The sequence below is a fragment of the Engraulis encrasicolus genome, chromosome 6 (genome assembly GCF_034702125.1).
Source record: "Engraulis encrasicolus isolate BLACKSEA-1 chromosome 6, IST_EnEncr_1.0, whole genome shotgun sequence".
In the NCBI taxonomy this organism is placed as follows: Eukaryota; Metazoa; Chordata; class Actinopteri; order Clupeiformes; family Engraulidae; genus Engraulis; species Engraulis encrasicolus.
Genome location: NC_085862.1, coordinates 44,999,850 through 45,017,177, shown reverse-complemented (window position 1 = coordinate 45,017,177; position 17,328 = coordinate 44,999,850). Strand labels below are relative to the sequence as shown.

The following is a 17,328-nucleotide window of genomic DNA, read 5'->3' as shown; positions in this document are numbered from 1 at the left end:
TTGGCCAAATAACCCAATGGTTATAGGAATGTCATCTCAGTTTCAAGAAATTAGCCAAACCAATCGAGAAAAACTGTAATCAAAAGTTGTAACAATTTAAATATTTTGTAGCGTCCCCTAGAGGCTTTTTATTATCTATGTGTTTGACACTCGGGCTCAAATTGTTCTTTAGACCCTTCACTTCAACTTAGACGTGAAAACCAAACTTTAACCACAAATTTGAGTTGACTGAGAAAAATTACACATACTGTACATACGACCCCAATAAAATCGTATTTCATGAATTAGCTTTCGTTTCTTTTATTTGCTGTGGTGATCATGTGACGTGCACTCACATTCAAAGCTCTCAATAATGGAGAGATAATCGTGATGATATGACTTTTCAGCCTCCATTATTTCTCAGAAGTAGCTGAACAACAAGCATGTTTCTAGGTGGACACTCTCCATGCCCAGGTTGCTGACTGGTGACGTATTGAGTTTGAACAGCACCACTTGTCTTGTGGTCACCACTGGTTCTGTTTCACCCTGGACATCTAGCATTGTGCTATACAACTGAAACTTGTATGACACTGGTGTCTGTTACATGAAAGTGTTTGACCTTCATCTATTTTGTAGATTTCAACTATATTGGCCAAAGCCATCAGAAAGCTACTTTCTGAATTCTTTACCTCACTTCTGAATCCTTTGAGAAAAAGCAGTAGTCCTACCTCAATTAAGACAGAGCCATATTTCAATATTTTGTTTGGTGGCTTTTGAAGAGACACCTCTGGTGGTACTGGATTAATTGGATGGACTGACGTGTTGTATCCCTCTGTATTAAGAGATTATGTGCCCATGGAACCATGCAAATCACTGTTTTTGTCTTTATAGAGTCATATAAAGCTGACAAAAGTGACATTGAGGCAGAAACAATACAGACTGACAATAATACTGACACACTTGTCATTCTTCAAGAGGAGTTCAGAGGAGGACAGCATTACTCCAATCACTTGGAGGGGTACAGTAAGCAAATCTCGACTTGACTATAATATGCATAATATTGACAGGAATCTTCCAACAGCAATGGTTAAATATAAATATTAATTTCCATCTTGAATGCAACAGGGGCTGGAACTGAGAATGTGGAATCTCAGCATCCCTGTGCTGCTGCTATTCATCCTCACACAAAGTAAGTGGCTTTGATTTCGGAAGACCTCCTATTAGAAAATATTCGAAATAAAATGATGGTACTTGTAATTGTTATACAAGGCAGAGGCGGTGTTTTTTTCCCCATTTTTTTTGTTAAAGGATCCCCATTAGCATGTACCATAGCAGTTTGCTAGTCTTCCTGGGGTCCTATTTTATAGACACGAAAATGGTTAGTGTCATGATGACTTAGACCAGTCCAATCCTCTCGGGTCAGGACATGTTCATACTCCAAACTCATTCTTATGACTGTTTGTATGGAAAATGTGTATTGTGAAGAGAATAGAACAAATCAAGAGGGAAATAAGCTGCCATGTACATTATACAAACAGCACGGATCCAAAATGTCGTGTTTCGCTCAAATCTACATATAATATATACTACAGTCAATGTAATATATATAATTAATTCATTGTAATATATACAACTAAATAATTTAAAACTGCTGAGTGGTCATACTCATCTTCTCTGTTAGCTGTGGTGTTGCAGCCTGCTGAGGGCCTGAACTGCTCTGAGCCAAACTCAGTGTCTCTGCTGAGTGCCCTTCAGGAGAATGTGTTGAACCTGAGTGCCATCCGGCCTGTCCGAGACCCAACACAGCCTGTCATCATACAGTTGTTCTTCATACTCTACGGCATCTTGGGAGTGGTAAGCAAACTGAACCAGTCTGAATCAGTCGCTTTTCATCTTACAGCAACACTACAGCCTGTTGTTTTTTATTTTAATTTTGAAGTTGCTAATGTTGTTTTTTTTTTCACGGGCAACAACAGACAGACATAGCCGAGAGACTGACTGACTTGACTATCTGTCCATCTGTGTTTTCACTTCAGAAGTCGTAAAGTGCATGCCCACAACAGCTAGACCTCTAAAGGATTTGGCTGATAAAAATAGCACACCTACCACTTTTTGTCTCTTCTCTTCGAAACTAGGAAACAAACTTAAGAGAATTTCTAAGAAACAAGGAGTGGAAATCATAGGTCTGAGGTTAAAGACACAGATGCAGACACACTTTCACATGAACCAACAAGCACGCACACAGGCACAAAGGCACGCATGCACACAGGCAGGCGCGCACGCACACGCACGCACACACACACACACACAAAATGCTGTAGCATTCTAATTATACAGCAAAAAGGCAAGGTGTTTGCTAAACAAGGCCATATTTGTTTGCTTGCTGCATCATACTGGTGCAAAAAATGGTTGGCCACAAGGAAGGTGCTCTTTCGAAAGAACGCAAACACGCAAAACACGAGCACAGACACACACGGCAGGCCTCAGGGTGTTTTTTTCGCCTCAGTGTGGTTTCAGAAGATACTCCGAACAATGCTCTAGCCCTCCACCTACTTTTTTTTCTTTTGTTTTATTAGAAGAAAAAAAAACTCCTCACAAAAACAATGTGGACAGAAATGAGAAAAACACATCACAAAATGTTGAAGTTGTTTCAGTTGTTCAACAGCTTGTGACAGGGTAAAAGGCACCTCTTGGTTTGCTGTCACCCAGCACATGTAGGGGCGTGGGTCAACTGAACTGTAGTTCAAATGAAAGACAATATCGTTTCCAACCTGTGTGTCGAATGAAGACGAATGTTGCCTCAAATGTGTGACATACAAGACGTGGCAAAAAAATCTTGTTATGTTGTGAATCAGCTGCTTTTCATATTATGGTAGTAGTTTTTTATGTTTTCACAATTGTTTCACTTGTAACAGGGTGGAGGGCACTTGTAGGCATCTTTGACACCCTCCATGAGTTGCTTCTTATTACATAAACACTTTTCTGAAACACAAATCGTATGATGTTTTTTTACCCATCTACACAGGATGAGAAGGCTCAACTGTTAAAAGCCGTCATTTTTCTTCACATGGTGAGCATGGCACATACTGTACTGTTTTCATCTGCAGTTGACTGCTTTGCATACATTTCTTAACTTGGAGCTGGGTTAAGGCTTAGATGTTGACCTTGGTTTAAACAAGTAGCCTACTTTGATGGGTATGGGCATTGTCTTCACAGAATTGGAAAAATTAGTTTGTACATTGGGATCCGGAGGAATGCGGCACAAGTAAAATCACACTGCCCCGGTCGAGCTTGTGGTCCCCAGACATTGTCATCAATGAATTGTGAGTACAATCCTGTGTCATATGAGTGTTTGCAATCTGAGTTTCTTTGGACTAACTTATAGTGGAGAGGAATTCATTGAAAATGCTGCTGCAGATGTGTACATATTGTATTGCAGACCACAATGATAAGCCCTGTTATAATTGTTATGAAGTGTCTCATTTGCCTTTTCTAGCAACTTTTTTTTTAACAATGATGTGAAAACAAATGTGCCAGAGAAATGTGTTTTTCTCCAACTTATTGTGATTTCTGCTCTATGGCAGCATGGAAGCAAACACAGGACCAGAAACCTACTTTGTGTACCTACATAGCGATGGGACTGTACACGACTGGCTTCCGGTGAGAGTGGTCAGCTCCTGCAACATGGATATCTATACGTTCCCTTTCGACACTCAGAACTGCTCCTACACCTTCAATTCCTACTTACACAATGGTAAGGTGCATTCAGGACATACAGTATGTATACACACACAAATATGCAGTCGCACAGATATGCACTTAAGCATGCACGCACACGCATGCACACACACGCACACATACCGTATAAACTCAAGCACATACAATTCACCCGTCAATGGCTGCATGCCGCCTCTCCTCACTTCAGACTCTGACTTCGTTTCAAGTAGACTTTCAATAAGTGAAAGTTACAAGTGCTTTCGATCTTACCCCACAAACTGGAACGCCACTTTGAAATGACAGTTAGACAGACAGAAAACAGTTATCGAAACTGGGGAAACTATCATACTGGGCTTTACTTCTGTTGCCCTTTAGAGGTCCAAACTAAACTGTCAAAACTCACCAGCGAGTTGAGATTCCATCTAATTCCTCTCACGATAAGAAAAGTATAACAACTAGAGTCATGTGTGAGAGGTTCTCTTGAGGTCTCCTCTAAATGAATAATGTTAACAAACTTCAGAAACTGAATCTGTCTTCATATCAGACAATGTCATGACGTTTCTGATTTCTCTTTTCCCCCTTTTTTTTTTTGTAGCTGATGACATTCAGCTGGTTCTTGACCAGCCCATTGAAGCAATCATAGAGCGGACAAACAATTACATGGCGACGAAAGGAGAATGGATACTCCTCAACATGACAGCATACAATGACAAGAAAAATGGCTCAGATGAATGGAATCATCTGGTTTTTAATGTATGTGTGTGTGTGTGAGGAAGAGGGCCAGGCCGTTGTCTATCCTATGCCTATGTCTATTTCTATGGTATAGGATTTGACATTGCAGACTTCCAGTTAGACCATTACTAGGACCATCCCTGTATGTTTGATTCGTATTATTGGTGATGTGGTTATAGCCAAAGGTGCACATTTGTTTCATGCACTGTGTTGTAATGCACTGTGTAATATAAAATGGGAAAGACGCTGAAGAAGGCTTAGGCCGAAACGTCTGTCTGTCTGCCATGCTAACCCAGTATTAAAACTGCAAAAAACTGATCTGGGAGTGCGGCTTTTTTACTATACATAATATAAAATGGGAAACACTTTCAATGTCCTCTTCTTAAAAAGCAGCATTTCACAACCACTATGTGTGAGCCATCTGATTAACACTACACATTAATGTGACATTTTGTTTAAAGTTGTAGCATTAAAGTGCAAAGGGCCAATTAATACCCAAATCAAGTTTTGCAAGTTTGCAAGTTTTTGGTAATATGATTTGTGTCCTGCTCCAAACATCACCAAACATTCATTGGTCTGCAGTTAGTTTGTTGAAAGATTTTTGTGTCGGGCTGTTAATACCTAGCAACAGATGTGATCACAACAAAAACATTATAGCTATTTGTTTAATGTCTGTGACAATTATGATTTACTATAATGCTAACAACAATTACGAGTAGACCCAAACAACTCATTCGTAAAGGTATAAAAGCCATCCACTGCTGAACTGGCCAGATTTTCTTCATGTGACAGGGCAGGGCAAACAACATGGGCAGGAGTATGACCAGAGTATGGCTCCTTTGATTATTTTTATTGACAAACTCTTATAGGCCTACCTGTTTCTCCTTTAGTTGATCCTGAAAAGGCACCCCACCCTGTACGTGGTGAACCTGCTGGTACCAAGCTGCTTCCTCATCAGTTTGGACCTCTTCAGCTTTGTCCTGCCCCCTCAGGATGTGGACCGGTCAGCCTTCAAGATGACGCTCATTCTGGGCTACACTGTCTTCCTGCTCCTCATGAACGATCTGCTGCCTGTCACTGGAAACACCATACCTCTTCTAAGTAAGCTAGACTATATTATCTCCTCCAGTTTGATCAAGTCCTTTGAAGTACACCATTGCGAAATGTAGTTCTATGAAACACACCATAGCCATCTGACTCTGGAGAAACAACATTGAAACGTTAAACATGATGCTTGCACCATATTGAGTGTTCCAGTCATCTCTGTCCTAGCCTTTCCTAGTAAATAGTTCAAATCAACCCTATCAAAGCCTTTCTCAGTGTCTAAGGGCGGCCAATATATCTGGAATTGGACAAACAGATGGGTAATAAATGATGAACAAACGACTATTACAACATGGAAACAAAAAAAGGGGGTCAGTACAGTAATGGTTGATGGAATAGAGAATCTTTACCGTAAGTCCATGGTCATTGCTAGGCAACACTGCAAACTAGATACTGACATTTGTTATTTTCTCTCAAACCTCTGTACTCAGTACTGAACGTGTAGGCAATAATACTCTATTTCAAGAAAACTCTGTGTGTACTGTAATTGCTTCTCCTCCCTCTTCAGATGTGTTCTTCTCCATCTGTCTTGCTCTGATGGTGGCCAGTCTTCTGGAGACCATCATCATCACCAACGTCCTACACAACTCCCATAACTACCCTGACGTGCCACGCTGGCTCAGGTTTCTCGTCATAAACCTCCTGGCCCGCCTGGTTTGTCTGAGCAGGAAGACACCAGATGACAAGGCCACTCTGACAGAAAGATCAGGTACAGTACCTATCATATTCTAGAAGTGAGATGAGGGCTCTACTTTTGCCCTTGTGAAGTTGATACAACAATATAAAGTGTCCAATGTACGTACACAAAATTATCTCCACCTATCTTAATTTTGCTAAATCAACACACCAATAATGATATCTTCTTATGGCTAATTTTACTTGTTCTGTCCATTCCAGCTGCCACTACAGAAGTCTTATATGAAATACATGTAAAAACACACACACACCTGTAGAAGTGTGGTAAGACTGTGGATAGTCCACAGCAACTTCCAAACAAGCCTCATGTCTCTCATTCTAGTTGAAGCCCCTCCTCAGCGTCCCGATGTGACTGAGACTGAGCTGGTCCATCAGGAGCACTTTGGGAGTCTGCAGAGGGACCTGAGAGCCATCCGGCATTACATGGAGAAGAGTGCGGCCACCCAGCAGGTGTCAGAGGACTGGATCCACATCGCACAGGTGGTGGACCGCTTCCTGTTCTTCATCTACCTCATCTTCATCTCCACCAGCTTCATCACCATACTGGTCATGTGGACCACTTAGTAGCTGTGTTTAATGATGTTATGGCATAATCAACTACATACAGGTCTTAGCTAGATCTTGTGAGAATCACTAATGGGTTTTGGGTCTGTTCTGCCCTTATGTAAGGGATAACTTTATGGCTGATCGCTAAACATACTGTTTTTCCATGTCCTTCTAATGGTCCACGTTTGATTGTACATCACTATGTCCCTGGGAAATAACATGAAATTGGTGTAGGTGTAATATATGTATACTTTGTCTAATTGACTATGTCCACACCCAAAGTCTATGTCTATGTCTGCGTGGGAAAGTAAGAAACTTAATTTCAATTCTTTGTATGACCAGCGCATGTAAAGAAATTGACAATAAAGCTGACTTGACTTGACTTGAAAACTGAAGTGTAACACCTTCTAGCCTCATCCACTAGAAAGACAGAAAAAATATTGTTACTGTAGATTGTAGCTTTCATTATATAGCGTCTAACAATATTTAATATTACCAATAGCTGTACTTCATCACAATACGATGTTCATGTACTACAGATAGCATGATATAGCCTGTAGCCTACATGTTATACCGAATAATTTGTAAGGAGAAGGGTTAACTATTTAGCCAATACAATTCAAAGCATGAATGCATGTCTCAATCTACAACAAAATAGGAAATAAATGGCATTAAAGTCTTCATTAAGTATTCAGGAAGCATTTATCAAGGCAACACTTGCAACAATTCAGCTTAATCAGGATGCATGTCTGCATACACCTCAACATATTGTATCCAAGTAAAATCAGTCACAATAAGAAAACAAAATTCTCAGGCACAGTGTTCTGTCAATATATTGCTCTGAGCTGCTAAAAATGGGATTGTATATAGTGAAAATAAGGCTATGTATCCAAGTAAAATCAGTCACAATAATAAAACAAAATTCTCAGGCACAGTGTTCTGTCAATATATTGCTCTGAGCTGCTAAAATGGGATTGTATATAGTGACAATAAGGCTATATTATATTATATTATATTATATTATATTATATTATATTATATTATATTATATTATATTATATTGCCTGTAATTAAATTACCATCATGCACGTCAGTATCAACAGCAGCCTCAAGGATTCAAGTATATTTATTTGTCATGTACATAGAGACACTTTCGTGTCACTTGTAATGAAATGCATGTCCAGTGCAAAACAAGTGTGCAGAAGAAGGGTGAAGAAGAAATAAAATAGCCTAAAAATAAAAGGTGTGTGTGTGTGTGTGTGTGTGTTCTTCCATCTTCCTGACAAGAGTGAGGGGAATTATGGTGTTGAATGCTGAACTATAATCAATGAAGAGCATTCTCACATAATTACCCTTTCCTCTGTCTAGATGTGATAGTGTGGTATGCAACAAATTTGAGATGGCATCGTCCCTTGACCTGTTCTCTCCATAGGCAAACTGTAGAGGGTCAAATGAGCTAGGCAGGGATGAACATATGAAGGACTACACTTCTCAAAACACTTCATCACCATTGATGTCAGAGCCACTGGACGGTAGTCATTGAGGCATGTTGGACTTTTGCCTTCATGCCATCATGCCAGTAGATAGAAGAAATGGGTGTGCTTGTCTGAGTAATTGAAATGAATAATTTAGTGAATGTTCCATAGACACTGCAGATTGATCTTCTGGCTTTTGTTAATAGAGTATACAAAAATAAAGGCTGTTCATTTGAGCAAATGGATTGTTGGATGTGAGTATCGATGTGAATGTAACACTTCTTGCTTTCACATACTGAAGGGAGGTTCGTCTGAGAGCTGATTGCAAGTGGGTAACATTTTGATCAATGTTGTTGCATGGCACATGCATGGCTCATAGCACTCTAGGAAACCATGACATTAATCTGTCCTTATCAACCAAGTATATATAGTGAAAGAAAACACACAAGTTGAATAATTGCAAAGGACATCATGCAGGTCTCTGCCTGTGGGTTTTATGAAAGTTTTACACAGACACATTAAGGAGCCGAGTGAACGCCTAAGACATCAAATCAGATGTTTAGCTTTCATTTTCTCTCCATCTTTTCTGTGTGATTTTCTAACTAGAAGACACTTGTACTCATATTTTTTAATAATGGTCTTTAATAGTCTCGATAGCATGTATCTTTGGTTGTAGGTGGACATTCTCCAGGATCAGGTCAGGGATTTTTATGGTGAATGACGATGACACATTTAGTTTCAGCAGCACTGCTTGTCTGATCACCGCAGGTTCTGCTTCAAATTGGGATGGGATGGACTGACATGTGGCATCCCTCGATCTGTTTATGATAGATTACTGTATGTGGGACTATGCAAATCACTGTCTGTGCCTTTATGGAGCGTCCCAGACCAAGCTGGCACAAATCATACTGAGAGACAGAAACAACACAGACTGGACAATATCACTGACACACTTGACAATCTTCCAAGGAGAGCTGAAATGAATAACGTTGAGAAGGTAAGTACATCTAAAACCTGTACGTAGTAATACGTAGTACGTAGTAATGATGTTGACAGACATATCCCAACAACTATGAATGGCTTGATTAATGAAAATGAATTTCCTTCCATTATGAATGTGGCAGGTGCTGGAACTGAGGGCGTGGAGATTCCCTGTGCTGCTATGCTTCATTGTCACACAATGTAAGTAGCTGAACAATGAAACTGGCGTTCACACCCAAAACCTACAAAATCAAATAGAAATGGGGGGGAAAACATTCCTTGTACATTGCTCTGTAACAAGCAGTTAAGTCCTACTTTTGAAAAAAAAAATCATTCCAAATCAAATTGTCATAACTGGAATTGGTATTATGAACATTAGGTAGAGGCCAACCTTTACGTAGGTGCAAGCAGCTTTATTTTATTTTTAGAATAAATATATTACACATATCATGAATTATTTGTTGTGTCAGTGCGCAGGACTTTTTCAAAGGTTCTGTAGATACTGTACGTCATAAATCTGTCATTGACATTGGCACATACGCCTCGAAGCCACAAAATGAGACAAATTACTTCTTTACAGTGTATTGTTGTTTTGTGTGGTCTGTTGTGTCTGACAGGCATGGTCTTGCAGCCTGCTGAGGGCTTCAACTGCTCTGAGCCAAACTCAGAGTCTCTCCTGAGTGCCCTTCAGCAGAATGTTTTGAACCGCAGTGCCATCCGGCCTGTCCAAGACCCAACACAGCCCATCATCATAGGATTGGCCTTCACAATGTATGCCATCTTGGGAGTGGTAAGCAGATTAATCTGATCTGAACCGGGTGTTTTTGATCATGGCCATATTGGGCACACTGTTCCGCCAGTGGAACAGCATATTATTTGTTATTTTGTTTTGACCCACTACCATTGTAATGTACTACTACGAGATTGCAGCTTTTACAGGGACACTGTGTGAGATTTTTAGTTGTTTATTTCCAGAATTCATGCTGCCCATTCACTAATGTTACCTTTTTCATGAATTTACCATCACCGTCAAATTCTAAGTATAGTATTCATTACGACTGGAAACATTGCACTTTACATACATGAAAAGGGGGATTGTCTCCATGGTCCGCCATTTTGAATAAAAAAAAATAGCCATTTTTAGCTGCAAAAATTACTCTACTTGGACCATAGTAGGAAATATTTGTTTATTACTTAGTAAACTTTCATGTGAAGATCAAATTTGGCAATAGGCAGCCCAGTTTCAATGAGCAGCATAGTTGCAGTACCTTTTTTGACCATTTCATCCACAGTGTGAATAATAATACGTAATATAATATGCTATGACAGGGTCATTGTCATTCTAGTATACTAACTGGGCAGTGGCGTAAAATGTATTTCTTTCTGAAAAATGCTGTCAAAATTGTTAGCTAAGCAGGCTCACAGCTAGGTTTGGAGGAGTGAGTTGGCAAAACTGTGATCCAAACGACAGACAATTATGCTCCCAGCCAGGGATAACTACTAAGTGTTTACTATATGAAATGTAAAATTATTTAAATGTATTGGCCTATAGCACATACAAGACATTCTAAACCTAAAATCTCCCAATTTTGTTTTATCCCATCTACGTAGGACGAGAAGGCACAACTGTTAAAAACCCTCATTTGGCTGGACATGGTGAGCATGTAGCGTTTGCAGCTGATGTCAATGAGACTTCAACGAACAGCTAATTTGCAGACAGGGCCGCTGCTAGACATAAGCAGAGTACGCAGAGTGCTTAGGGCACCAACAACTTTGCCCCCAAAATTGGGGCGTCTTACATTGAGATAGACCAAAAAACATCATGAAAGAAATATTGAATTACATTACAAAACACATATTTAGTAGTTAGTAGATTATTATTGTTATCATTTAATTATGAGGGGGGCCACCTAACCAGTTATGCTTAGGGCCTCCAAAACCTTAGCAGCGGCCCTGTTTGCAGATGATTCTATTGATTGACTTTCGTGTAAGCTAGCACTTAGGTTTGGATTCGGGTTTGAACACATTCTGTCTTTACAGAAGTGGCAAAATGAGTTTGCACATTGGGATCCCGAGGAGTGTGGCACAAATAAAATCTCTTTGCCCCGGAAGAGCTTGTGGTCGCCAGACATTGTCATCAATGAATTGTGAGTAAAATGCTATTACCCCTGGAAGTACCTAATCAGGTCCTTTGCAATCTGAGCCTTTGCACCAGGATGAAAGGTGAAAAAGTATAGCCTGTATTGTTCAAAAGGAAGAAAAGTATAATCTTGTGATCCTGTGGGGAAAATGTTGCTTTGTCATTGGCTGGTTCAGTGTGATCAGATCAGAAGTGGAAAATGGTTTTGGAATATGAGCATGAAATACAAGTGTTCCATATCATGGCCAACTATAGAAAAGCATTGGACATTTATTGGTTTATAATCTCCTTATTTCCTGCTCTATTGCAAATTGCGTTAAACATCAGGCATTGATTTGTAATTTTTAATTCATGAGGGAATATAGAATCGGAACATTTTTTGATGAATATTTCAATACTCTAGTGTCAATTGTGAAAGCAAGGCCATAAATATGGCAATGGCCGCCAAGGTATCCATTCGCTGGAATCAATTTCCTTGGCAGAGCGTAAAACAAGTTGTCCTCTGTCAACGTTGATTTAATGTCCTCGCAGTGCAGGCCTCGGAAGATGTTATCTCTAATTTCTCTAATTTACTTCTTTAAGTCAATGACATAAGAGGCATAAGTGGCCGAGAGGAACAAATTGTAACTTATTCTGCTTTCTGTTCAGCATGGAAGAAAACACAGGACCAGAAACCTACTTTGTGTACCTATATAGCGATGGGACTGTACACGACTGGCTTCCCGTGAGAGTGGTCAGCTCCTGCAACATGGATATCTATACGTTCCCTTTCGACACTCAGAACTGCTCCTACACCTTCAATTCCTACTTACACAATGGTAAGGTGCATGCAGGGCATATGAACAACACACATGTGTACACATACATGTTCAAGCACGCACACACACACACACACGCTCACACACACGCTCACAAGTAAAGTCGAGCACATACTCACAACTCAATTAGGAAACCTCTTTTCCAGTTTTCCTACTTTTAGTTGAAACATTTGGACCTCACATGTGTAGCATTGTCATCACATTTATGTACAACCACAACCTTAGCTGTCAGAGATATGTGACAGAGATATGTGGACAGTGGCAACGAAGTACAATCCTATTTTAACGATGTTTGATGTTTCTTTTTTTCTGTATTTTTTGCAGCTAACGACATTCAATTGGTTCTTCGCAATCCCATCGAAGTATCATTGAACAAGACGCACAAATATATGACAACCAAAGGAGAATGGATACTGCTTGACATGACGGCTTACCAAGACAACCTAAATGGCTCTGAGGAATGGAATCATCTTTACGTTAATGTATGTGTGTACAATGTGAGGAACAGGGCCAGACCTATGTAGCCTTTTTACCGTATGTGTGGCCCAGACAGTGTTTCTGTACACAAACCAAACGCATACAAATATTGTTACTTTTGCATTGTTTCACTCTGCAAAAATAATGTACATGACTTGTGTCTCTATAAACTTAAATGCATTTGCGCTGCGCAGGCCCACTGATCTCTAGAACACCAAAATAGCAGAGGATAACGTAGCCTACTGTATGTCATCACCCGTATGCTTGGAGATCTGTAGCGCTGGCTCAGCAGAGTCCCACACATTGTGTGAGAGTGTGGAATCTTGTGTACGGGCTGGTGAGCCTGCTAAATGAGCCGTGTGACAGGGATTTTGCGCAACTTGACAGAGATGTTTTATTGGATGGGGTACCTTTACTGAGAGGGAAAGGAGTATTATAAGGCTCATTTAAGTAACGGCTTGTAAATCACAGTAACACTACTGGTGTTTGCATTTTCAAAACCTTACAGAGGACATCTGAGTTTACTAAAGGGCACTGCACTATTTGCTTGGTTTAAACCCTTTCATGCAGAGCCCGAATGGAACCAAAACTTGTGGCAATGTCATAACAGTGTTTTTATGAGGCAGTTAAGCTTTTTCAGCAAATAGTGAATAGGCTCGCTAGCAATCCCATCTGAATGAAATTGCTACATTAGGTAAGTGAATGAAGAAGCACTCATCAGATTTCTTTTTTCTTTTTTAATAGCCTCACATCACAGACGTTTCGGGCTTACACCCTTCTTCAGTGTGAAAAAAAGAAATAAGAAATCTGATGAGTGCTTCTTTATTCACTTACTTCTGAGATTTGAGTTCATTCATTGACGAAGTTAAGCACCCAGTGTAAAGTATTAGATGACGAGGTGTTGAGCGCGCTTCCTGATCCTTCTAGGGCTACATTAGGGACATTCTAAGTTCTCTAGGTTCTCTAGGTTCTGTGCAACAGATAGTTCTCCCTATAGCCCATAAAACAATGAGGTATGACTGACTGTTAAGACTGTTTCTTGTTTTTTAGTTGATCCTGAAAAGGCACCCCACCCTGTACGTGGTGAACCTGCTGGTACCAAGCTGCTTCCTCATCAGTCTGGATCTCTGGAGCTTCGTCCTGCCCCCTCAGGATGTAGACCGGTCAGCCTTCAAGATGACCCTCATTCTGGGCTACACCGTCTTCCTGCTCCTCATGAATGACCTGCTGCCTGTCACTGGAAACACCATACCTCTTCTTAGTAAGCTAAACTAAATAATATCCTCAGAGTGCTTTGGAATACACCATTATAACAGCACCATTCCAATCAGCTCCATCTACAAGATTCCATAGGCCTATACAAGATACAAAATATTTAAGTCTACCTTATCGACTTAATACACGTCATTATTGTATACCATGAACTGACAGAAGGTCTGTTTATCAGCTCCACATCTACTCAGGGCTTGGATTAAATACGAGAATTATAGGCCATCATATTCTCATTTCGTGAAGCCAAGGTTAAATCGTGTTAAATCCAGGCCTTCAGGAAATAAAAAGTCATAAAATAACTTTGTTTTAAACGTTGCGTGGCCTTTTAACGTGGTGTGGCCTTTTCAACACTGTGTGCACTGTAATGGTTTCACTTCTCTCCTCAGATGTGTTCTTCTCCATCTGTCTGGCTCTCATGGTGGCCAGTCTTCTGGAGACCATCATCATCACCAACATCCTGCACAACTCCCATGACTACCCTGACGTGCCACGCTGGCTCAGGTTCCTCGTCATAGACCTCCTGGCCCGCCTGGTTTGTCTGAGCAGGAAGACACCTGATGACAAGGACACACCAGGTATTACGCACAGTAATACTGCATATTTGCACGACATTACAACATGAGGTGCACGACAACTACAAAATGAGGTGTTGTCTATACTTTGGTCGTCGCCAAGCTGAGGCATCAGTTAAGTCTCACTTCGCTGTGTCATAAGTCAAGATATCATGTTTTGAATTCAGGGCCCATTTGAGTTAAAGCGTATGATAAATATCACCAAACAAACATGACATTGCTTGGCTTCAGAATAAATAGAGATGGCAATATTAATTTACTCTTTACAATTGGATATTTTCGTTGTTGAGTATGATAGGTAGCAGGCTTCACTCAGGTTTCTTGATAACTTTTAAGGGTGCTGGCCCAAATAAATACTTAGAATTAAAGAAAAGGGGGGCCCACCTTGCATCATTTTTTTCTTTATTTTTGTGCACAGACGCGTTTCAGCGTGTGCCGTCCTCAGTGTGCAACAACAACAAATATTTTCATTGTTGGAAATGATCAAAAGAAGGAGTGTCTGGTTCTTGTTTTTGCTTGGCCATGGATCATTTGAATTGATGGGACCTGTTACTCACCAGGCAAAATAGCCATACACACAGAAACACTTTTGCATGGAATTCCTGCAGTGTCAGGTGTTAGTCCACGTGCTCTTCAGAACGTTTCAGCTGTTATGTAATTCGGCAAGTGTTAACTGTAGCTTGGAAAACCATAGCCATGTGTGACTCTTTTTGTGATCAACATTTTACCTTTTCATCATTACATGTTTTTACAATACAAACAGAAGTCAACTTTCGGTGCCATGTGTTGCTTGACCATTACACCATGTACGCGGTACTGTTTGCGATGCTCTGTTTGTACACATTTTCATGTATAACTTAATTGAAATTATACAACTGATGTAGCTGTAATATACAGAAGTTGTATGTGAATTCTATGGGGGAAAACCTTTAGGGCAATGCTATGCAGTAGCCAATACATGCAGAATCTGTGTTGTCTGAAAAAAATGAATTACATCATAGCAGCATTGCTATGACATTAGCAGGCTTAAGACGGTAGATGGCTCACAGGAACTGCCCAACCCAGAACCTTAGCCTCTTGCTCTAGTGAAGAAGACTCAGACAAGGGTGCTTGCAGACTTAAGACTGCAGGAACCTTCCGACTTCCATCTTTTTTTATTCCATCTTTTCTATTTGTAATTCAACAAGTACAATGGAATTTATCAATCCTTTTTCAGTCAAACAATAAATTGTACATACAAATCTCAAACCTCACACACCCACACACACATATCACAGCCATACACATTCATGCTGTACAGCAGGGGTGGGGAACCTTTTTCGTTCGAAGGGCCACTTCAAATTCATCCTAGGGCCGTACTATGAACACAAACCAGGATTTACCCCTTCACTTTAGGCCTATATTGAAGGCAGCTACCTTTTAAACAAACACCACCTTCTCTAGGTTCCCTGAATATAACTTAATTGTACTGCAAATGTCTTTTTTTAAGATTCCTTTACAAAATATGTCATATTTCATGTGAAGCTGAATAACATTAAAATCAGGGGGCGCTGTGGCGCAGCGCGCTAAGCCCCCCACATTTGGGCTTGCATGCCCACCCACGGGGACCCCGGTTCGAGTCCGGCCGGGGTCATTTCCCGATCCTCCCCAGTCTCTCCGTCCCATTCGCTTCCTGTCACCATCTTCGACTGTCCTGTCAAATAAAGGCATAAAAGCCCCAACAAAAACATTTTAAAATATATATATATATATATATATCGGGGGCCAGAGAAAACGGCCTCAAGGGTCACAAACGGCCCTTGAGACATAGGTTCCCCACCCCTGCTGTACAGGTGTATGGTATTAAAACTACACTTCAGTAGCATAATTTACTGCAGCAACGGCTGCTGAGTAAAACATGTTTTTCGGTCTTCTTTCCTCTTGTTACAGTGGTGGCCCCTACACAGCGTCCCAATGTGATTGAGACCCCCATTGAGCTGGTCCATCAGGAGCCCTTTGGGAGTCTGCAGAGGGACCTGAGAGCCATCCGGCATTACATGGAGAAGAGTGCGGCCACCCAGCAGGTGTCAGAGGACTGGATCCACATCGCACAGGTGGTGGACCGCTTCCTGTTCTTCATCTACCTCATCTTCATCTCCACCAGCTTCATCACCATACTGGTCATGTGGACCACTTAGTAGCTGTGTTTAATGATGTTATGGCATAATCAACTATAGACAGGTCTTAGCTAGATCTTGTGAGAATCACTAATGGGCTATGGGTCTGTTCTGCTGGGATAACAGCTGATCATCATACTGGTCATGTGGACCAAGGGGTAGTATAAGGGCCTGTCTATGTTGGGTTATGTCATAAGAAGATGTAACACCATCTAGTCTATTAGAAAGACATCAAAGAAGTAAGAGATTGTACTTTACACTATACAACATCTAACCACATTGCATGGAGCCAACACGTAGTCTATGGGGCACCTAAGTCTCCGCCCTTTCCGGGCAGCTCATGGGGCTGGGAAAGTAAAAAAACTTTCACAGGGCTGTAATGGACTGATCAAACCTATTTTCCGATCCACCTCACATTCCCCCCTAGATCACACATATGCTGTACCTCAGAATTAATGATAAGCAATGGTGTGATTGTCGACTTCACTTGTCAAGCTATTTATGAGTTATTTACATGCAAAACAGGGCAACAAAACAAACGTTGTGTCTCTGACGTGCAGCCACTTCAGCCACAGTGCAGCATTAGGGCTGGCTGTGCACCTTTAGCCTCGTTTCACATCAAATACCTGAGGCGCATGTTGTAGTCTCTTACCCAGTTTCGCA

General features: G+C 40.7%; 2 protein-coding genes across 2 annotated transcripts; both read left to right on the top strand.

The window, feature by feature from the left end:
- The first annotated feature begins 3,239 nt into the window (after positions 1–3,239).
- LOC134450414 (5-hydroxytryptamine receptor 3A-like) lies at positions 3,240–7,089 on the top strand. The gene is made up of 6 exons (XM_063200259.1): positions 3,240–3,302; positions 3,564–3,733; positions 4,292–4,449; positions 5,319–5,529; positions 6,041–6,241; positions 6,551–7,089. Exons 2-6 carry the CDS (start codon positions 3,565–3,567, stop codon positions 6,790–6,792), a joined length of 981 nt encoding a protein of 326 aa, XP_063056329.1. The 5' UTR covers positions 3,240–3,302; position 3,564; the 3' UTR covers positions 6,793–7,089.
- Positions 7,090–9,228: 2,139 nt separating this feature from the next.
- Positions 9,229–17,060, top strand: LOC134451573 (5-hydroxytryptamine receptor 3A-like). The gene is made up of 10 exons (XM_063202079.1): positions 9,229–9,246; positions 9,374–9,431; positions 9,848–10,020; positions 10,842–10,886; positions 11,271–11,377; positions 12,019–12,188; positions 12,513–12,670; positions 13,716–13,926; positions 14,324–14,512; positions 16,439–17,060. Exons 1-10 carry the CDS (start codon positions 9,229–9,231, stop codon positions 16,684–16,686), a joined length of 1,377 nt encoding a protein of 458 aa, XP_063058149.1. The 3' UTR covers positions 16,687–17,060.
- The last annotated feature ends 268 nt before the right edge of the window (positions 17,061–17,328 follow it).